At 47.2% G+C, this 23,477-nt stretch overlaps 1 protein-coding gene across 2 annotated transcripts; it reads right to left on the bottom strand.

The window, feature by feature from the left end:
• Nucleotides 1–4,580: 4,580 nt before the first annotated feature.
• LOC105185207 (uncharacterized) lies at nt 4,581–17,229 on the bottom strand. Of its 2 annotated transcripts, XM_025304937.1 has the most exons (3): nt 17,027–17,229; nt 16,703–16,864; nt 4,581–9,426 (listed from the first exon to the last, which is right to left on the bottom strand). In XM_025304937.1, the coding sequence occupies exon 3, from the start codon at nt 9,371–9,373 to the stop codon at nt 5,738–5,740; it is 3,636 nt and encodes a 1,211-aa protein (XP_025160722.1). In that variant the 5' UTR covers nt 9,374–9,426; nt 16,703–16,864; nt 17,027–17,229; the 3' UTR covers nt 4,581–5,737. The 2 variants fall into 2 exon arrangements, with proteins under 2 accessions (XP_025160722.1, XP_025160725.1); XM_025304940.1 differs by lacking the exons at nt 16,703–16,864; nt 17,027–17,229 and adding an exon at nt 11,470–13,150.
• Between the last annotated feature and the right edge of the window lie 6,248 nt (nt 17,230–23,477).

The following is a 23,477-nucleotide window of genomic DNA, read 5'->3' as shown; positions in this document are numbered from 1 at the left end:
AGCGAGTTCAGATTTCGATGCTCCATAGACACAGGAGAACGATCTCTATGTTTATTCGTGACGACATGAACGCCCCGTTATCGATGCGATGTACATTTAGACACGTAGCACCTCTTAACGGTCGAACTTGCTAAAATTAAATTAGTTTGAAAAACGTGACTTGCAAAAATCAAACAAAGACAAGAAAGTGGATCGCAATGCAAAATAAGGGAATAAACACAAGGAAATAAACAGAAATGAAAGAAAGAAATTTTATTTCCACTCTTAAGTTCTTCCTCTTGTCGAGATCACACGTATTAAATCATTAGAAAGATAAATAATTGAGTGAGGGATCAGACTTACATAAAGAGAAAAAATAAATATATAAAATAACAAAAATAATATATGTCCGATTTCTTCGCGCAGTCTTATATAAAAATATGCGATTAGTCGAGTAACGACAAATTGTTCTTGCGCCCGCAATCGACTGACTATATCGTGTGACTAGATCAGATATAGGAATTGTAAATCACTTCCAAAATGACTAGACATGCTAATTAATCCCCCTAATTTCATGAAATATACACTATATCGTATGCTTGTACGCTCCTACCGCCGTTTTACACGGATTACCCGGTTTTGCACGGGCGTACATACGCGCATGTGTGCGCGTAATCCTTGTTCAATATCGTTCATATATGAAATGCACTTATAGCCTACGACGCTCTTAATATAATCAATAATATATATTAATGAACAATATATACTTTGTGTTTTTTTTTCTTTTTGTTTGGTTTACGGATAAAATTTTGATTTTGCGCTCAATTATGTTATTACGAAGGCAATGCTGATTTTGGGCATGCGAGTCGTCAGGACTCCACTCAGGACTTCGTTATAATTTCCTTGGCCTGCTGGTTATATCGACACGCTTGGTAAACCGACTACAATTAGCATCCATCCGCAACACTTGCCAAATCATAAATTTAAATGTACAGGATGTTCAGAAAAACTAGCTTCCAAACTAGTAGGACTCTCATTGTACTAAGTGAAAAGTGCTCAGTAAAATGATGAAAATCGAAAGTCAATCCTTTCAGAGTTACAGATTAAAAGAAAAGACGGAAAAACGTCTCTAACCTGAAAGGGTTGATTTTTCGATCTATGTTTAAGCACTTTTCTGCTCGGTATAACGAATATTATGTATTCTGTAAGTCTGAAACCTTTTTTCAAACATCTTGTATAATACACAGATGCAGGAAAAAATTCCATATTAATGCCGATGTGACCGAAGCACAATTTTCAACTTTCCTCTAACGAAGGGAAATTGTTTCACATGTGCATACATTCTTGACGCTCGGCAGAAAATGCTCAAGATTTTATAAATTGGCATAATTTAACGATACAATATATATGTGTGTGTGTGTGTGTGTATGTGTGCGCGCGCGTGTGTTATTCAAATACCGGTACAGATTCGTTTGATCAAAAAATGGCATGTTTATCGATACGATTGTGGTCGAGTTTATCAGCATTCAGTGTTCAGTAATATTTTAATTTCTCTCTCATTTCGAAAAATATACCCGATTTTAATATTTCGTATTATGAGACCCGGGCCTGTCGCGCCGAGACGTCAAAGAAATTATCTCGCGCCCATCGCGCGATCGCTCGCTTATACGGTTGTACGGAAATGGATGTAGCCACGTGCGCGAAAATTCACGGTGTTCCCCGGCGTCGCTCGGATTTATTATCCGCCACCCCGTATGTACATGTGTGTCCTTCTCTCTCGCGATAATAATTAAAATCCGCGTCCCTCGTTCTGCACAGGCCATTAAATGCACAATACACGTATCCGCATGGGACGCAATTAAGAGCGGGGTGATGTGGCCGTTTTGCATGTCACCGTGCTGTGCACGTGGGGCAAGAAAAATGGGCGAGCCAGCGGAAAGCAGGGGGGAGGAAGGGAAAGGTCGGGACATTGCGCCCTCTTTCCCGTCCGGATCGTTTCGTTCTCGAACTTTTTCGGAAAAATCCCTGTCAAGGTCACGGCCTCTTCCTCGCTCTGACCTCCTCGCCAGGGGGACCAGATGTGGGGGGGGGGGCCCGTTTGTCCGGGTCCATCTCGACGGCTCGACAAAGCCGCCGAAAATTCGTTTTTCCCCAACCGATTTTTCGCTCCTTCTCCCTCCGTCCACAACGCTCCTGCGTGTTCCTCCTTTTTTCTCTCTCCTATTTCCCTCGATGGGTTCGTAATAGCCGATCGCCTCTCTCTCTCTCTCTCTCTCTCTCTCTCTCTCTCTCTCTCTCTCCACCCCTAAGGTATGTTAATGCGCGCGTGCGCGCATACTAATTCAGACGAATTTTCGGCAACGGTCACGGGGTGCGGATTCGCTCCGTTAAATGACGCGGCTCTCGAATTTCAGCTGCGCGCGGGGAAATTTTTATGGCCCATGAGACAAAAAGCAACTCGTGCCATGGAAATCGCTCGGAATAAATCATGCCGTCTCTGACGGCGCCGGATTCGCCGAATTGCCAGAATGCGTCGACCTACGACGAATGTTGCATTTCAGTGGGAATCGATGCGTCTATCCGATCACGTTATTTATAACCCACCCATTATTTTCGACAGCGGCTGTACGATGCATAATTTATCTTGCATGTTGCTGCCCGTTGATGCGGATCTCGAGAATTGCAACACGCGGGTCAGTTACAAGTATTTGCCTTTGAATATATACGGTTTACGCAGCATGTGTACAATTTTTTTTATATATATCTTGCATAAACATATAATTATGTTTCAGTATAATTTATGTATCTTAGCTATCAAGGAATATCTTTTCCCCATTGTTTCCCACTCTTTTATCGTTGAATTTTTCTTTCGTTCCCGAAGACTAGCTAGCTAGGTGTAAGTGTAAAATGAGAATTATTTAATATTTCTTCCAATAGTTATTTCAATCATTATGTCTTGGAGAAGAAAATATTTGTTCGAGTTATCGCTGGGGCAAGCGTAGAGTAATTTCACCGTGCAAGCAAGATTGTTATTTCACAATGGAATATGGATAACATCGCGCGTGGGCGTACGTTGCATAGGCGGAAATGTGCATCGTGCATGTTTGTTCATCGGAGAGGGATGGGCGAACCGCTGCTGTGCACTGCGAGAACAACGTATTTTGGGAAGCTAGGCAGGTTAGAACGGCTGCACGCTTCGCTATCGAGTGGTCACTGCAACGACAGCTGCCTTTGCGCACAGTATTTCGATCGAATTCGGGCCCTGACCGCTGCCGAGGAAGTAGCCTTTTACTTAAAACTTGGCTCTTTTACAAAATCAGTCCAACTTATAATTTACCGAACGATTCCTCAATAAGAGCCGCAATCTCAATTAGCAAATTCTTAGAAAAACACACAACAACGTACGATTCTATTTTCTGGCGATCTTTCCTCAAATTTCAAGGAAAATGATGATATTACGATGTGAAAGTTTTAATTTCTTCCTCGAGTTCGTGGAAGAACACGTGATAGACACTAGTATTTTCATTGCCGCTGGAGGTTTTACGTAGAAGTAGGATAACATATCTAAAATTATTCTACGTTGATTAAAATGGACATGTATGTCACGAGGAAATCACATTCGCGCAATACATTCTGAGACGTGAGCACGTATAGCGTGTTTCCAAGAAAAGATTCCTCGGTTATTTCCCGATTATTTCCTCGAGACGGATGATTTTTCAATTACGCGTCGTTACACGCAGCGTAAGCGATCGACTATCACGATCCGATCGAGGGAGAGCACACTCGAAGGAAACAACATTTATTCGCAACTGACAGTCTGTTGCGTCGGATATATTTATCGAGACTTGTGTCGATAAACGAGGAAGTTCGCGATAGATGATGCGTCTTTTGCTGCAAAGCTGCAAGGCACGAATTTGAAACAGCTTTCAGGGAGGAACTTTTCAGCTCGAACTGTAGCGCGTCCGCGATACTTTACCTAGATTGTGTATTTCTTAGTTAAGTAATGCGAGTTGTGTTACGTAGCTTTAACCGTAGATTAACCGTACAGTACCGTATCGTAAGTCGGGGGCCGTTCGTTCGAATATACTTTGAGTGGATCAAGCTTGGTCGTTTCGAGACCCCTTCCCATGACCAGGAGGGGATCGATCATATATTGATATCCGCGGAACATTTACGCGCGAGATACACACGCTATATCATTATATTTAAAAAGTATTTAAAGTCTATGTAATGTGTTGGCTGTGTATACGATTGTACTTTTTGTTGCGGGTTATACTGTGTCCACCCCTGAGTTGGTTGGCGATTCTCTGCACATTGATATATTCAATGCTGTCACCATTGTAGGTCATGCTCTCGCCCTTTCGGCCGCACACGGTGTGACGGTAATTAGCAACCGCGCTTAATCTGGCGCCGTCCGCCAATCTCTCGGAGAGTCTGGCGTACTCTATATGTTGTACACGATAAATACCTCTCTAAATCTTTTCTATCTCTGAAAACTCTGCTCTTATTTATATATATATATATATATGTATGTAAATATATATGTATTTATATATAAAATATTGACTAGAACAGTCGCGAAAGAAAAAGTCAGTAAGGTAAGGTGGTGCGCTTATTAGTGCTGATCAAATGCGATTATGCTCGATTTCACGCGCGAATTGGTTAATTTGAGCAAAAGCAAAACCGAGGCTAAAACAAGTGGGAAGAATGGGGAGAGGGGGGGAGGCGGTGAGAGAGAAAGAGAGGGGGAAGAAAAGGGGGAGAGAGAGAGAGAGAAAGACAAAATGAAATGCGGAGCGAAAAAAGTGGAGACCCCCTTTATGCCTTTAGGCGAGCCTGTGTGTGTCGCGCTTTAAAATAGGAACTTTGTCGATCACCCGTTCGTGTTAATTAGTTGCGATTAAGTATTTACAAGAGTATAACGTGTTCCCTACTTAGAACAATAATATAACAACCGTCACATTATTTTCCACCATCGTTTTAGCGGTCTGCCAATCTCGTCGTCCTCGGAGGGCATCTCGAAATAAAGTAAAATAATATTTCTACTATTCGCCAGGACTCCAGGACGACCTCTCCGTGTTTCGAGCGTGTGAGTGTCGATGATGTGTCGCGAAATGTGATGAACAATCTCACGTTATGCGCGACGAGTCTTTCTCATGAATGATCACCATCGCATATCATCGGAATCGTCTTCGTGATCTTTCACGAGGATAACGTTGTAGTGTGATTAAACCGACTTCCGGAATCGATGAACGTCTGAGAAGACGATTCAGAGATTCTGCGAAAATTTCCTCGCAGATGATCGATCGCATCCTCGAATATCAAGCGATTTCAGGATCAACTTTGACGCGAGATGCGAGGGCGTTACCTCCGATGTCATGTAGATGTCTGACTGCTCAAATATCGCGTTAATCGCGTCGCTTTTTCTTGCTTGGCGTCGATTCGAGTAACAGAGAGAGAGAGAGAGAGAGAGAGAGAGAGAGAGAGAGAGATTTCGCTTAATCGATAATAGGAAAGCGCTGCAAAAGTTCCTAAAAATACGCAAAAATCAGTGAAACGTCAGAGTATTACGGTGCGAATAACACTTGCCGGCAGCTCGCTCGTCTTATACGATATAAATAGGAACCGATACCACGTGCTTAGGTCGCAGATGCGGATGTTGCCACCGCCGGCGTCGGCGTCGGCGTCGGCGTCGACGGCAGCTCGCCGCTGTTTGCGAGATGCAGCCGCGAGGAATAGCGCAATTCGGCTAATGTACTCAGGCAGGGGTGAGAGTGAAGGAAGCGGTCAGGGCGTTGCTGATTCTGGACTTGACCGGCAGGTAGACCAGAGCCGGTGCGAATCTCTTCGCCGAGCTCGACTCAGCGCCCGCCTGCATGAAATCCTGTTCCTCGATGAGGAACGGTTGCATGATGGTCTTGTCGGGGTTTGAGTTCATGTCCTGCGGCATCGCGTAGCAGGCCGGCATCTTTTGCTTGTTCGCCACCTCCTTGAGAGTCTTGCTGAGTTCGGCGATCACGGTCTCGGTCGGGTCGCCGATCGCTTTGTGATCCTTTCGCACGTGCTTCTTGATCCGATTCAGATTCGTCGTCGCGTATCCGCATTGCGCGCACTTGTACACGCCCTGAGGCGTCACCTGCACCGCGGTCTCGTCCTGACGTTGGTTTCTCGCAGCACCGGTCTCAGAGACACTCTGATCCTGACCAGCCTGAGGACTGCATCCCGCACGGTCGTCCGCTTTTACGTCCGGATCGTTTCTCTCCTTGGCGTCGCTCGGTTTCTCCATGTCCGGTCTGAAGTTGTTCGGCTGCTGCATCGGCTGCTGGAATTGCGAGAGCAGCGTGGGGAACTGATGCTTGGTGAGCAGGTGCTGGTGAAACAGTTCCGGCTGATGGAAGTCCTGCGAGCAGATCGGGCACTGCAGCGATCGGCCTTCGCCTTCGAGGTTCTCCTGGGGATTCACGTGGAATCGCTCGTGAAGAAAGAGGAACGGCAGCACAGGCGTCGTGAAGTTGCAGAAGGAGCAACGGTAATTTTTCAGCTGTTCTTCGGACGACGACCCGAAGAGATTCGAGAACACCTGATTGCCCAAGTTCGCGTAATCCGCGCATTTCTGCTGCGGCAACTCGAAGCCGTTGGGGATCTTCAGATTTGAGGATTGTTGGCCGATACTCTTCGCCGAAGAGACGCTTTTACCGGCCGTTCTGGCGGTTGCTTGATACTGTTGTTCCAACTCGCGCCATTTGTCGATTCCTGTTTTGCCATGGTCACCCATCAGATGGGCCTTCAGCCACTTGACGCTGCGAAATCTTCGATTGCAGATCGGACAGACCTCGGTGAAGTGGGTGAAGTATCTGTTACTGAGGTCTCCCAGCTGTTCCGGCTTCAGCGCCGACTCGTCCGCGGCCGAAGCATCGTAAGATACATCCTGTCTATTGGTCGAGCCCGAGGTGTTCTCGTCGACGATACCGTGAGTGTTGTGCTTGTGCACGCGCAAGAAGTACTTGCTGCACAGCTCCTTGTTGCAAATGTTGCAGATCACGCCGCCTATCTGCGCGCCGTTCTCAATCTCGATGCCGTGCATCCGTTGCATGTGCGTCTTCATGAAGTACTTGTTGCAGAGCTCTTTGTTGCAGATCTCGCAGTAACTCGACGTGGGCGTCAATGACGTCACTTTTCTCTCCGTTGTCGTCGTCGTCGTCGTCGTCGTCGTCGTTGTCGGCGTCGTCGGCGTCGTCGTCGTCGTCGTCGTCGTCGTCGTCTGGCCGCTAGGGATTTGACTAGTTGGCGTTGAATTGGCGACCGCCGTCGGAAGTGCCGGCAAGGCAACGACAGCTGACGCGACAGGTGACTGATGCTCCTCGTTGATGTGTCTTCTCAGTGCCTCCTGGCTGGGATAATCCTTCTCGCACACTGTGCAGAAAATGGCGGAAATAGCAGCGGGCGACTTGTCCCGCGGCGACGATGGGATCTCGTCGCTCGTGGCGCCGTGCTCCGTCGCCATATGAACGCGCAAGGCCGACCTTGAGTCGCACTCCTTGCCGCAGACGGCGCAGGACGTTCCCCCCTTGGCCGGGTCCAGGCCGTTCAATTGCAGTATCATCGTCTGCAGCTTCTGCAGGTCCTCGGAGATGGAGTCGGAGGTGGGTCGTGGGTCCGAGCTATCCGGGTCGTATTCCTGCTTCGGTGAGCCTCGCTCTTCGCCTTCGTGCATCTTCTTGCAGTGCGCCTGGTGTAGACCTGCCGTTTGGAAGCGGATACCGCAGGGCCTGCATTCGTGTTCCTCGGAAGTGACACGGTCGTTTGACTCTGAGCTCGCGGTGCTCTCGGCGACGATCAAGTTCAACGGGCTGGTTTGCACCTGATGCCAAGTGGCGGTCGTGCCGGGGTTGCCGGGTGACTTCTCGTTGTCTTGCACGAAGATGTTGTGTCTCTTCATCTTGTGCGTGCGTAGGAAGTATTTGTTGCAGTACTCCTTGCCGCAAATCTCGCAGAACGCTTCGGGATTGATCACGCCCAGGCGACGCAGACGCTCGACGTTGAAGCCGGAATCGCGAGCTTGTTGAATGGACTGGGGCGACAGGTGTCTGGGTGCTGGCATGAAGCTGGTGTCCTCCTGCTCGACGCCGTATTCCTGCTTGAAGAGCGTTTCTATGCCGCCAGGACTGTCGCGCGGGGTCTCGCGGTCCTCCTCGTTCTGCGATAGAGACACATACTGATCCGACTGATCGGCCGACTCGTTGTGAACCTTTTGCTTGTGCTTCCTCGCGGACTCTTCGTTGCGGAAACGCTTCTGGCAAATGTCGCAGGCGGCGCCAGTGGTCGGCGGCGTCGCCAGCGGCTCCAGCTTCACCGTCGTCACGTTGCCGTGGAAATTCGCGCCGAACACGACGCCGGGCACGTTCCCCGGGTCCATGGTGCTCGCCGACATGGTGCTCGCTGGCGAGTCCACGTAAATGCCGTGCTTGTTGGCCTTGTGCGTCTTCAGGAAGTACTTGTTGCAGAATTCCTTGTTGCACAGGTCGCAGTACGCGTCCGGGTTGAAGATCCTGATCGTCGGCGTCGGTCCCAGGGATGACTTCGGGAGCTGTTGGGGATCCGCTAAGGAGAAACTTGGTAGAGGAAGGTACTGCGCGAGAGCGCCTGGGAAAGCCGAGAGTGCCTGCAAGTGATTCGTCATCGTGGCGATCTGACTGACCGAGCCAGGCCACGAGTCCTCGCCCTGCGCTTGCATCTGCGCCTGCGACTGCACATGCTGACCGCCGGAGGTCAGCCACGTGGCGGTCGAGGTGGCGAAGTTCTTCACGCTCAGGAGACTAACGGGACCTTCGGTCTGATCCGACTGCTGCGTCGGTTCTAACTTGATGGCGACGGAGCCCGGCGTCGCCTGATTCGCGGCGCCGTGCTCGCCGTCCACGTGGACGTTAAGCGTCTCTTTGCTGTCGAAGAACCGGCCGCAGTGCTGGCAACGGAACTCGTTGTTCAGGTTCTCGTCTTTCGAAGACGGCGGGTGTTCGTGTTGTTGTTGTTGTTGTTGTTGTTGTTGTTGGTGGTGGTGATGGTGGTGATGGTGGTGATGGTGATGGTGATCATGGTATTGGTCGTGGTGATGGTCGTTGCTCGGCAACGGCGATCGCGACGACGACGGCTTACCTTCGCTGTCCTCGTCCTCGTGCTCGTCCTCGCGCTCTTCCTCGTGCGCGCCGGTTGCGAGCCCGGACGAGAATCTTACCGGTGTGGTCTGTTTCCGGCGCTTCTTGGGCCCGGTCGGGTCACTGTCGCCGCGCACACGCTTTCGGGGGTCGCGCTCGCCGCAGCTCGAACCGTCGCTGTCTAGCTCCGCTGCCTCCGCCGGCATCGCCGTCGCCTCGTGCGACGTCACGCTCGACGACATCGCTCGCTGGGTCTACGCGACAAGTCTGCGACGAGTCCCCAGATATTGCCGGTCTGGTGAAAAGAAAATAGATTTCTCGCGTTTCAAGAGAGGACGCACTGGACAGCCGCGAGCCGCTCTTGCGAATGAAATGTTCACGAGCAATTTTGCTAAGTACGGAAGACTGTGTGTGTGTGTGTGTGTGTGTGTGTGTGTGTGTGTGTATCCTGTCTGAGACATCTTTCGTTCCTCTCGACTTGAGGCTTTTCACAGCACACACAGTTGTAGACTATACAGGGTGCTAAATTTCAAACGTAACAGGTAAAAAATCTCGAAAACTATGAAAGATATTAAAAAAAGCTAAAACACGTGCTCCATGATTTCGACGGGGAAAGAGAATGGCATTATCAGTTTTTTATTTGGAGGGAATTTTCAAGGTCAGTTGAAGGTCAACTTAATTTTTAAAAAAATAGAAAGCCCAATTTTTTATTATATCCTCTTTTTTTTACCAATTAATTTGAACAACTTTTGTCTGAAACATTTGTTCATTTGGCTAATATTTTTCGAAATATTCAAGAAAAACTTGGTAACTTTTTCAACATTTAACTTACGATATCTCGCTAACTATTCGTCGAAAGAAAAAATAGTATTAGACTTTTTTTTTACTTTATTTACTATCAGGAATATATTATTATAATAGCGGCCTAACTTTTGTTAGTTTAATAATTTTGAAATTTCCAAAGGTCGATAAGTTAACAGAAGTTGAGGCACTATTATAGTAATATATTCTTAACAGTAAATAAAGTACAGTAAATAAAGTAAAAAAGTTTAATACTATTTTTTCTTTCGACGAATAGTTAGCGAGATATCGTAAGTTAAATGTTGAAAAAGTTACCAAGTTTTCCTTAAATATTTCGAAAAATATTAGGCAAATGAAAAAATGTTTCAGACAAAAGTTGTTAAAATTAATTGGTAGAAAAAGAAGATATAATAAAAAATTGGGTTTTCTATTTGGAAAAATTAAGTTGACCTTCAACTGACTTTGAAAGTGCCCTCCAAATATAAAACTGATAATACCATTCTCTTTCCCCTTCGAAATTATGTAACACGTGTTTTAGCTTTTTTTAACATCTTTCACAGTTTTCGAGATTTTTTAGTTACTGTTACGTTTGAAATTTAGCACCCTGTACGTTACGTTTGTACGTGTTATACCTACGCTGTTAACGATATTGAATTCAATTGAACGTTTAATCCGGAGATAAATCCGAGTAAAACTCGCGTGGATATAAATCCACGAGATACGACGAGATCTCGAGGACGCGGAGGATCGCGAATGTTCGCAGAAAGCGACATTAATTCGGCAGGAAGATCATAATGATTTCGCTCGGCGGAGCTGGAGCTGAGGGCTGGGGTCGGTTAACGAGCACTTCGTGCTCCGTAGGAAGACGCACGCGAGACTTGACGAACGAGACACGGCGGGATACCCTCGCGCGCGCGATGGACATGCGGTCTCGAAAAAGGGAGACGCGATATCGAGGGGGAGGTGGAGACACCCTCATGACTCATATCTACGTCCACCCCACGAGCGCATTCGGGGAATCCGGAGGAGAGAGAGTACGAATATGCATTTCAGAAGCGCGACGTAATTACTAATTCAGGATGACAGCCGCGTATCGCGGTAAAAGCGGTAAAAGCCGTACGGTCAGTGAACCCCCGACGATACATCCGCCATTGTCCGGCCTGTGCGTGATACATGCGTGAGAAAGATCGCGTGAGCTGCGTGTGCGGAATATCGGAAAGTTCAGAAACGTTTCAGTGATTCTTATGGTTAGACTCTCTCCGTTATCGTGGTGGCGCGAAGGGAATATATAAATTGTGCGGAAACCCGACGACCCTCGTCATCCATCGAAGCCGGCGCGGGCGCTTCGTGTGAATAATGCGCCCGCTTTCAAGTAATTTACCTATTAATTCACGGACTTTGAATATTTACATTCTACACGTCAATTTTCGTCGTTGCAATGTCTGGCAATGCTTCGATTCGCACGACCGTCACGTGAATGTTTGAAATCGCTTCGGATATCGGAGTCGCGATAAGATACATTTCGTTAATTCCTCACCCACGGGCGACGCAGTTTCTGCTCCTCGAGATCCCGAGCGTCTCCGTCTCATGACCGTTGAACCATGGAAGTTGCTCTCATACTGAAACGAGACACCTCGCGAATCGCACATTCGTCACCGTGATGAGTCACGCATCTCCACGTCGGGCATCTCGATTGCGAAAACTTTGCGACGTTTTACAAACTCGAAGCAGCCTACGACGGTACGATCGCTTCGCCTCCCGCGGCCGCTTCCTTCGTCTTCAGACGACCGAAAGTGCCGCGTTATTGGCACATGGCGTCGTCGGGGGTAAGTGAACTCGAGCGAGGACCTCGGCTGTCATTGGTCAAGTGTGTCCTTATTGGCGAAGATATTTCCATCTTCACGTCGTTCCAGCTCTCCCCTTCGAAAGTGAGGGCTCGAGGTCGCGCCGCGCGCGCACTGCAGAATTTTCATTTAATATCGACTCTCCGCGGAGGTCCGCGAACATGTAGGACGTTGGAAAAGGACCTCGCGTCTCGAGGTCAAACGGACGGAGGGCAACGTTAATACGAGACGACGCGAGACCGCTGGATTCAGGAGGAAGTGAGAAACTCTCTCTTGGAAACGAGCACGGGCTGTAACGCGGGAGAGATCAGGTATTCGCGTGCCTAATCCGCGGCCCTCGGATTCCGCCAGGTTACTGTTAGGTATGGGCACGATGCCCCACGAAGGGCCTGTCACGCCGTTTTCGTCCCTTCCACCTTCGGAGAAGCGATACAAATCTCCCCACCTCGCCGGCGCCCCGGTATTGCGTTTTGCTGCATTCTACGGCTAGATGGTTCGTCACATTATTTGATCCGCGCCAACGCGGTTAAGATCGCCTCGTGCGAGAGTAGTATTTCGACGGAACGACTGTGAGAACTTCCGGCGATATTTGCGCGCAGACAATTGCGAAGTAGACAATTTCGATCGGATTTCGCTACACGATTAATCAATCTCACGTGGTTTGGAAAATTATGCTTTTTGCACGCACGAATGCAATTATCATCGGACGCTTGTGTGTAATTATCATACACACACACACACACACACGCATGTACGGCTGACTTTATTATTCTCGGAAGACATCGACCTCGTCGAATCGGAGCAGCTGGAGATTACGAGGGTTTTCCGAGATGAAATTCGTGATACAGGATTTGTCGCGCTGGCGGAAAATAATAACGTTTCTTCGTACACGTCAGATAAAGACGAGAAGTTTGATGCTTCAACGAGCGTCGCTGTTAATAACGCATTAGCGGTGCGGGTCTTATTGTTGTTCATTGCTCACACTACCAATCGATAGGAAGCCAACTTGACAGCGAGCAGCGATCAAGTCGTAAAGGACCGTGTTTTCTCAGCTCTTGTGGTCAAAGGCTATTGTAACACATTGATGTTCTTACGATCGGCAAAAATCGGCGCAAAAATGCGTGTCATTTCTCCGCCGTATGTTATCAGCTTTGTTATCAGCTGCATTGTGGACTCACACGCGAGAGGAATTACTTCTTGACGGCGAGTGTAACACGTACTGCTATGTAATAAATACCGACGTGTTACCTCTCCGATTGTTTTCACAGGTGGCTCTCGTTGGACTTGAAATATGCCGATTTGCTCCGGTGACTCCGCCGATATCGTCAAACTGATATAATATGAAATTGAATATTTATTGATCTATATGATTCATCGACCGGTAATTGATTAATTACGAAATGAGCGTACACACACACACACACACACACACACACACACACACACACACGTGTTGTCCTGCCGCGAGCGTGGGATTAAATAAACACGTCTTTCGGCTAATGCGCGTCCGGGTATTCCGGTCGCAATTACGTCCAGTCAACTCGACAACCGTTTCACGGCTTTGTTTTCCTCTCGTTCCCGCGATTCGACGGATACGCGGTTTGCCGCGCGTAAAGAGAACAACGGTTATTATTCGCAGTTGGCGCGCGTACGTGCGCCGACAGGACGGAAATTGGATTACGGGAGGGTTGTAAAGCAATCGCTGACGCACGCGAAAGAAAGAGAGAGAGAGAGAGAGAGAGAGAGAGAGAGAGATCGGAAGGGGGCTTCCGCGCGAAACCCGTATATTCCTGCGCAACCTTTGACAGATTTTCCAAAAATACGCGTAAATACGCCCGTATGTTCGCGCGGGGAACGAGGCTCGCCGCCGAAATTGAATGACTGATCGAACGAAGAGGGGGTTGATCCGAGGGGAAAGGGAACAGTTTGCGAAAGGGTGTCGGGAAAAACATGTTGTTGGAGATGCAGGGGCGAGAGACGGGAGAGCAAGACGTCTCCACCCCGAGAATTGTAATATTATTACGGGGGCGACTGTTGCCGATTTCCTCCAAATGGAACGGCTGACGCGCGGCAAACAACGTTGCATTTTCGCGAAATAACGAATGAACGTATGCGGAGTATATTTCGCCGACTACTCCACCGCGACTGCGACACCGACCAGCGAATAAAAACTGTAATGAAAACTGCACGATGTTGATGATTTCGGCAAATGTAAAAACGCAACCATCCGCGCGCGCGCGCGCACACACACACACACACACACACGAAGCGACTCGACTGTGTCGCGGATGGAGAACGTGGTGCGCGTTGCGTCGGCACATGAAAATGCCGTGCGATATCGAAATTTTATGACGGGAGGGTGAAACACGCGACTATCAATCATATCCGCTCTATTTTACGATTCGGAGATAAAGGCAAATAACGTTAGGATGCTATACACTATCGGAGATAAAAGTAAACGAGGACTCGCGAGGAGAGCGAAGTCTCACGTATATCTAAAGGGATATGAAACTTTGTTATTCAGTGTTATCCATCTCTTCATTTTCAAGCCGTAAAATCCAATGACCGCGAAAACACACACACACACACACACGTGGCGCGTTAGGCGGCGAGACGATTGCGTGACGTATCTCGTCAGAGAGATTTCATCTCTCTCGGAATTTGACTTACGATACACTTTACCGACTCGTGCAAGAAAAAGACATTATTGCGATGATATCTGTACAAAAGCTGATTAAAAGCAGGTGGACGAAAGCGAGCGAAAAACGGCGAATCAATCGAACGCGACGCGAAGCGATAAAAGGCTGGGGGACATCAAGCGGGCCCAGAGAGAGAGAGAGAGAGAGAGAGAGAGAGAGAGAGAGAGAGAGAGAGAGAGAGAGAGAGAGAGAGAGAGAGAGAGAGAGAGAGAGAGAGTGGCGGAATCGATAGCGGCATGGACAGTGAATTATGAAAGCGCCGCACCTCTCTTTCTCAAAGTCGAAAGAAAAGCTCGCGCGAACTTTTCTCGCGTGGATTGGCCCGGCGCGCGCGCATTCTGCGTGGGCGTGTGCGACACACGCGGCTTCGTTTATGTGTGATTTCAGTCGAGGCCTATTGATCGAGCGGCGAACTTCGGCGGTTCGCACACGCGCATAAGTCTTCCCGTAAACAAGACAAATATCATCGCGCCAGTCTTGAAAATCCACCCACACCCGCGCGAACCCTCCCTTCGTGCTGGAACGTCCGACGCGATTCGCCACCGGTCTCGAGGATCGACGCTGTCGAGGCTTTCAGCGAAATGTCGCTTGTTAGCGATTACGACGGCGCGGACGACTCTCTCGATGCCGTAAAATATAATATATGGCGTTTTGCAGACGACGTTTCAAGGTTCCGCCGCGGCTTCCGCGGCTGAGCGATGATGTTCCTGCAGATTTCGGGGGAAAAGCACGCGGATTTGAAAACTCTCTTCTTCGTGAAAGTATTTCTTACGTGCTTATTGCAGTAACAGTAAAATAGGATTAGGTACACGCGTACATATGCCTGAATATTTATTACAAAACTATGAATATTTCAACCGAGAAATAAATATTTTCCTTCAATTTCCTTCTAATTTTAGCACGATTCTTGGCTTGCAATTGTTGGTCTTGCCAAAATTTAGTTTAATTTTTAAAATTTATTTTACCAACGTCTAAAGAGCTATAATATTTGCGCATTAATATAACATCACAAATGTGTTTAAAAAATGTGTAGTAAAGTATCGTTGTAAGACGAAAATACACCGTTAAAATCTTTTGAATCTTTTGACTTTAAAGGATTGAACTTTACTATCTAATTTTTAAAATTGAAAGAGCACTCTTTCGTACAAATTAAATTTGCGACTTTAAGTGAAATAAAATTTTCATCAAATCAATATTTCTTTCTCGAGAGTACGTATATAAATAGCGGAAAATCGGAAACGCGTGCAAGGAGCGCGTGCTCGCTCGAAATCACAAATCATGCCGGGAGAATCGTGAGCGAGACAGCGACAACTCGCTCAGTGACAAGCCGCAACGATATGGTAAAAGGTGTGATTCGCATAAAGGTGGGGATCGCGGAAGGTCGGATCTGCGCAATGCGTGTCGCCGGATGAACCACGTGGAGTATTCGCATGCAAAAGACGTCGGCGAGAGTACCGGTCGGTCGGTACTTTTAGTTCATCCTGATAGGGGAGCGGTGCAGTATCGTTCCGCGCATTCGGCAGCTCGTGCTCGCTCCGACGATGGAATTCGGCAAATCCAGGACACGCGCGTCTCAATCGCGGTTTTCGCATTCGTATGAGGAAAAACACCGCTCGGAAATGTCGTTTCGATCATTCGCACGGAGGAGAGCAATGCCGTTTTATGCCGCGTCGTCATTTGGCTCGATCGGGATAATTGACGGGGTAATTGAGATAATACACGCCGGGGACGAGCGCTTTTATACTGTGAGGAGATTATCGTGTGACAGTAATCTGTCATTCGAGTGTCAAGTCGTTCTGCTTCAGGAGAAAATCGTGGCAATAAAGTTCCAGATAGGTCGCGCTCATGACGAGCGAGGTTTACACTTTGCGACGTTCGATCGACCATCGTTTAGCGTATATTCGAGTCGGGGCGACAAATTTGTCGAGTCGAGCTGTAATCAAGTGACATGAGGAGCCGAGACGAATCGCGCGGTGCAGTTTTGGTGAGTTCAGATCTTGACGGTATCGAAATGCGATAATTATTATCGCGCACACATTCGTGTGAGCTGTGTGACACGCGCAACGACAGCTGCAATTTTCTCCCGTATTTGCGTGGCATCGCAAATTGAACTCAGCAGGACTACACCGGTTTGAATCCTCGATCGATATACGTGGCACACTGTACAGCCGAATGAAGCGCGTAATCGCGGATAATCTCGATCGCCGGGTATGAGAGAGGTACTCACCGTGATCAGCAGCGTGACTCGTGAACGCGAAACCACCCCAGAAAATCGCAACTCGTCGATCCCTCGTCGCTATCCATTTGTTAAGCACCGCTGAGGAGGCTGAGGACGAGAGTGATAGTGCCGGCGATAACGCGACGATAACACCACTTTGTTCACTGCGCACTGCAAAGCCGAGAGCAGGGTGGAATAATGGCGAAGATATCGCGCCTCGTCGATAGCGAGGTGGCAATAATTAAAGAGCGAAATGGGAAAAAAGGAGAGAAGAATGTCATGGCGGCGCGACGATACGGGGTGAAAGGATCGCCCGCGGCCTCGGCTACTTACTATTGTTTTGACCATCGTGCCACGATGGCGGCCATACTTGATATGAGAAAGTATCCCCCACATTGTCCGCGACCATCCACTAATTCCCCCATACACCCCCGCGCTGATTCAACCCTCCAGCCCTCCGCGCTCCGCACCTCCGCGCCCCGCGTTCCGCGATTCGACGTCCCTCCCTTACGGAGTTACCCCGCTGCCTTCCTGCCTGCCTGCCTGCCTGCCTGCCTGCCTGCCTGCCTGCCTGCCTGCTTGCTTGCCACCCTGCCACCCTGCCACCCTGCCACCCTGCTTTCCACCCCCACGTCCTTTCAAAGTCAGGGCCGACGCCTGTCTACAAACGTGGAGGGGTTCACTTTTCTCCTTTTATACATCTTATATATATTTTACCGTTGAAAAAATGTTTCCAATGTCGCACAACACCCCTTGATAAATTTGTAAGATATTTCAAGACGGCAGAATCGCATAATTTTTCGAGTGATTGTCGAGGTATTTGTTTAACGAATAAATAACTCACTTCTCAAGCGAAGGAAAATGTTTTCTTATTTTTCTTCGTCAAGAATTACAGAGACATTTCGAAGATATTTACGTTTCCCGTGATCGCATATACGTATAACGACGTCACTCTGAAAGTTCACATCAAACGTGTATATCGCACACGAGGAACATTTGACATATGAAGTCGAAAATGAAAGTACACGCAATACACTTGCATGGTGCGTGATACATACTCACCGGCCGCGCCGATGTGCTATATAGCCACATATGTGCGAACGAAGCGAACGTCATCGGGAAACGCAAACGTCATCATCAGTGTGAAGAAATGTCGTTGCCTCGGGAGCTCGGGGAGTTGGGCGAAGGCTAGCCATCACTGTCACGGAGCTCCTTCGTCGAGGCACTTCCTCCTCTCCCGAACTTACGCACCTGCACACACGTGCGTCGAGAAAAAACACGCGCACTCACACACTCGCCCGCAAAGTACGAGCGTCCTCCTCGCGACCCAGCACGAGCAGTCTTTTACCCCAGTTCACAGTTCCCCCTCGGGTGGCACTGAGGTCTTTTAAGGGGGACGAAAGGGCGGGGGTGTCGGAGCGAAAGGGAAAGGATGTTGAGGTTGCGCCTCGGGGAGAGCGGCCGGTGGGAGAGGAGCGGGCGAGAGGAACGGCGAAGGAAGCGGAGGAGGGCAGAAAAGGGGGATGAAAAGGAAGAGAAAAGCGACGTTCGCTTGGGGTGGCACTTTTACTGGTCACTTGGAATTCGGTACCCCACCATCGCAGTATCGGAGCCCCTTCTCTTATCCCCTTGACCCCCCTGCCTCATCCCTCCGCCCTGCCGTTCTCCTCTCCGTTCCCCGGACGCGGCTCTGGTCCGTGTCACCCCACCTAGGGGTCCCAACCGTCACCCTCGCGTGGCAAATTAGTTTAGCCTCACGGACAAGTTCGAGCCGGTTCGAGCCTCTTCTCTCAGGATCTTCCTCCGATATTCCACGACGGAAACGACACGCAGGTTCTCCCTTAAAACGCTCGAGCCTAACGCTAGAGTGGCCTTTTCCACGGCGAGCCTTATCGATCAACCAGCATCGCTCGTTCTACAATTCCGCGTTTGTTTCGTCGAACTGTATAATTTACTATCGATAATTGAATTTTCAGCCAGTAGAATTGAGGTTACAACAACGATAATCAAATGTAAATATATCGAGCTGTAGAAAAATTCAATTCCGATTTTATTTCGCAATGGAACGCGCAGTTTCGTATTCTCCTCTCTCTCTCTCCCTCTCTCTCTCTCTCTCTCTCTCTCTCTCTCTCTCTCTCTCTCTCTCTTCTCGATTTGCGAGTGAATAATTTAATTTTCAGAAATTGAATTATTTGGCGTTTTTTTTGTTGAAGTAATATTTCGCTGGGAGAACAAAGTGATTAACAAATAGTGCATATTAACGATGATGAGAGATTATAGGAAAAAGTGAACGACAAGATACGCGGAGTAGGGTCGATTCTTTTATATTTTGCACGAATCAAAAATCGTTATCCTTGCTGAGATCCTGCATAATTCAAAGAACAAATTAAGGATCGCGGTAGGGCGAGCACGTTCATGTGTGGCGGGGGACGTTCCGCATCTGCGGTCACGCACTTGTCACGCGATTCTATACAGTATTGATAACGATAATGAAGCCGGTGGTCTGCATCGGTTCCTGCAAATTAATGGCATTACGCAACGACCGCTATCGAGCCCTAGCCCGATAATTTCCGTGAAGTATTCGAGTCGATAATCCGTGAGAGCTTATGCCGGTGCATGTGTTCCCATCGTTACACCTTAAAATGCGCCGGAACGGAGAGATATCGGCGAGACGATATCGCTTCGGAGATATGCGTTGAAATTTTTTATCCATCGCTACTTGTAATTGATTCAATATATACGCGTACGTTTGAGTCCCAGCGATTAATGATGCGAATTAACTCGCCGTGAAAAGAAGTACCGTCGTCGATTTTAGTGGAAGTGTTTCAGGGTAAAAATTATATGAAAAGTATATTCTCGATCAAAGTACTTTCGATAAAGGAGCGGGGCACTGCTATTGTATTTCTATAGGAAATTAATTTTGCATGAGAGTAAATTATATGTGTCACGTCTCTTGTAATAATAATGTAAAAAGTTCCCTTATGCGAAGTTTGATGGAAGCACACAAGCGAGGATATCTTTCTTGCTGCTCGCTTGGGCTGAACTTCCCTCTCGCACTTTTTGCTCCGCGCCCCTCCGGATGAACGAATCGTGCGGTAAAAAAGTGAACAAGTAGCCGTGTCGTCCATGACCATGCGTCACGCAGATGATTGCGGAATAAGCGGTTGTTCGGGCAATAAGGGCGTCTTTGCTCTGAGATGCAATATTTCGAAAAAAACAAGTACGCACAAGTATGCTTTCATGCACGAGTTGTCGAAATCGCCTTTTCCTAAGGAAATGCGAGAGAGAGAGAGAGAGAGAGAGAGAGAGAGAGATGATTTAATTTAATGAAATGCTGAATGCTAAATAATAAATGCTAAATATTTATAATAAAATTGATATTAACTTTTTTTAATATAATGCTCCAATCCCACATGATTTCGATCAACTCGGGAGTTCTTATTTTCTTCGATCTTCGAGTTCTTATTTTCGATCGGATATAATTCTTATCGCGTGTATAACGCTTGACAAGTTCTTTCTTTGCGATTAAATTCTGCGTCACTTCTTAACTTTATAGATAGGGCTTATACGTGACATCACGTAGTCGCGATTATAACTGCGGTCTAAAAGAATAATATTGTGATTTGTGATGGAGATAACGCAAATCGTGAAGTGAATGAATATTTTCGAGAATATGATAGCGCGCGAGTTTTGCGAGTTTCATTAACGCGTAGCGTATCGATATTCGTGCGTTGGAGAAATTCCATTCTCGCCTCGCTCGAAAAATTTCAATGCAGTCGAAATAAACGCATAACGAGTGTACATATGCTATTGATCTGTTAGCATTTTTTTAATGTCCACTTTCGTTCTCCAAGTTTTTTTCTGCTTTTTCCTAAATTTTATTCCTGCGCTCGCGTTTTGTTTTGCATTGTTTGCAAAGTTTGTAAATTTAGCGTTCTCTCTACGAGATATCCGCTTTTATCCGCCCACTTTCTCCGGTTCAGAGGTCTCTCGACGTCGAATTTGATTTCATGGTCCGTCGTTACACGACACGATAACGTAGCCCCGTTGCACGGGGCTATTTTGCATTTTATCGGACGATCGCCACATTCGACGTCCGATGCACATTGACAGACAGACAGATGTCGGACGCGGGCAGCCGGTCGCGGAAAAAATCGAGTAAAAAGTTGGGTTTCTCGACTATCCATAATAAAAGGCAAGCGCTCGTGGCATCGCAGTGAAACATAATCGCCAAAACGTCCCGGATCAATTCGGTATTATTAGCTCGAGCTAAAAGAGGGTCGTCCATTACCGGACAGCTGGACAATGGTCTCTCCACCGTCGATTTTTATCCCTCGCCTCTGAATTCTCATTTCTGCTTGAAAAGCGCGCTCGCTGCAATATTCATCCGACATTATACACGTGACGCTGGCGCGTGCAAATTTTTTTTCCACTCAGATAAAAGTCGCGCGGTTAATTTTTTAATTTATCGTCATTTTTTAATTTATCGTCACGCCTTGGAGACCGAAGTCGTGACCTCGGCAGAAATAATAGCCCGCTGGTAATTTCCATTTGATGCATAATCGTGGAATCTGGGGGCTTTATCTCGCTTGTAAATTTTTGCGGTAAATTTATCATATAAAGGAAAAAAGCAAGTACATTCCGCGAGAAAGTATGAAGGATTGTAGGAATTTCTATTGTACATTTCCACCAATAAATAACTTTTATCGTGGATTCAGTCACCTTTTTGTTTTCAATTTTCAGTCAAGCTCTGATACACTATATAGTGTCGGTTTTATTTTATTTTAGATGCATAGATTAGCAATAGAAAAACAAATGATTTCTCTCGAATATTCATTCGATATTTCAAACACTTCGTAGAAGACAATTGTCAATAACAAATCCAAGTACAAAATATATAATTGGATCGATATCGAATATTAATACTACCAGTTAAATATTTTAACAATAAATTGAAACATTAAAAATTTTTTTTACATCTTACACTGGTTACATCTACCTACTTCCTGTCTTATCTACAGAAGGTAAACGAGGGATTTTATTACCTGATATTGCGATAATTAATGTTTATGCTCAATAATGAATATTCCACATAACGAATAATCTAAAAATATCTCTTCAAAATTGCTATTCTTAAATATTCTTAAATATTTAGCATATTCAGGCGTTGAGTGTCTGGCAATACCATGTGTTATTACCATGTGTTGGTAGGATAAGGCTGTCTTGAAAAATGGCGTCTCTATCATTCGTAGATAAACGATAGACAGAACACTCGCTATCAAAGCTATTTGTGCCATCATCAATGCATAGCGCGCAAATTTAAAGCCGCCCGACGTTGTCCGTGACTGCATAGTCTCTTCGTTGAAATACCTCGTTAAATACCTGGATAATTCTGATTTTTAAACAATCACGAGAAAAGTCGTTATCACAAACACAAAAGAAATCTCCCCTGTGTCTGCTTCTGATATAAGAGCTTTCCTTCCCCTCGTTTGATATGAATCGCAAGCCGGCAGCGCGTCGCGGGGGAGAGAGCGACCCCTTCGATAAGGAAGACAAAGGACATTCTCGCGGATGAAGAATAGTGTTACTTGATCCAGTTACGAGCAGCATTCCTTGAATGGTCAAGGGCCCAGAAGCGTCAAAGCGCATCCTCACGCACACGCATGCCCACACATACACACACAGGGTGCTACGATGACGCCCTTTGTGACGAGAGCGGTCAGGCACAAAAAAGGTGGGCTCGAGCGGGCTTTCATGGGCGCGCTAAAATATTCATTGTCTGAAAATGGGCGTTTGTAAAGAGATACGGAGGTGTGCGTACATGTATGTGTGCGCGCGTATGTGTGTGTAACTGTCACCGCCGATGTGTCGCCACGATCTCTTCTCTCCCTTCTCTCTCTCTCTCTCTCTCTCTCTCTCTCTCTCTCTCTCTCTCTCTCTCTCTCTCTCTCTCTCTATCCTTTGCAAACACTGTGAAACACAGCTAGACGCGCGTAAAGACAACTTATTGTCCCAGAATTTTGTCTTGGAAAGAGATGAAGAGGGAGAGAGGAGGGAGGGGACGGGGGGAGACAGGTCGACCCTCGCAACCGCGTCGAAAATTCAATATCTTGTTACTCGGACGGCGTAACGGGCAGACCCCATCTTCTATCGGCCGGAGCCGCGAAGTCGATAACCATGATAATCCGCGGCTCGAGCCAGCCGTCGGATATCGTCCGATTTTCCGTGAACTTTTCTAATAATAAAGTCGACGAGAATCTCGTATCGAACGATTAGAGAGACGGGTTTTCATAAAGTCACCGTTCTTCCGATGCGCCCCGTTATCGCCCCCGTCGTATTTGTATTCTTTCTCAACGTAGAGTCCGTAGAGTTGCAGTTTGTCACTTTGAAGTTTGTAATGTCTTCGTATCGTATCGATTTCTCCAAGTTCCTTTCATTTACGGATTTCCTCGATGGATTTTACTGACAGTTCGACGATTATTGCGATTATACGCGTGTCTCGGAATATGTTACTGTTGACGATAAAATTCTGCCCGTTCTTCAAGAAAAGCCGAAGAAATGATCTAATTAGCAATCTGTTCCACACACATACACATGCGTACACAAAATTGCGCAAAACGCATTGTAATTGTAATCGCAAGCTGCAGAGACGCGTGAGCGGCACCAAGTTTTAGGAAAGTTAAGCAAAGTCGGATTCTCTTAAACACTATCTTTAAAGCGATATATTTTTAAGTACAGCTATCGCGCGCGTTAAATCGCTTACTTTCGCCTCGCGGAGCCGTCC

The sequence above is a fragment of the Harpegnathos saltator genome, unplaced genomic scaffold (assembly GCF_003227715.2).
Source record: "Harpegnathos saltator strain DR-91 unplaced genomic scaffold, Hsal_v8.6 scaffold659, whole genome shotgun sequence".
Classification (NCBI taxonomy): Eukaryota; Metazoa; Arthropoda; class Insecta; order Hymenoptera; family Formicidae; genus Harpegnathos; species Harpegnathos saltator.
The sequence above is the reverse complement of the archived record's forward strand: the minus strand, read 5'-3'. Positions and strand labels throughout refer to the sequence as shown.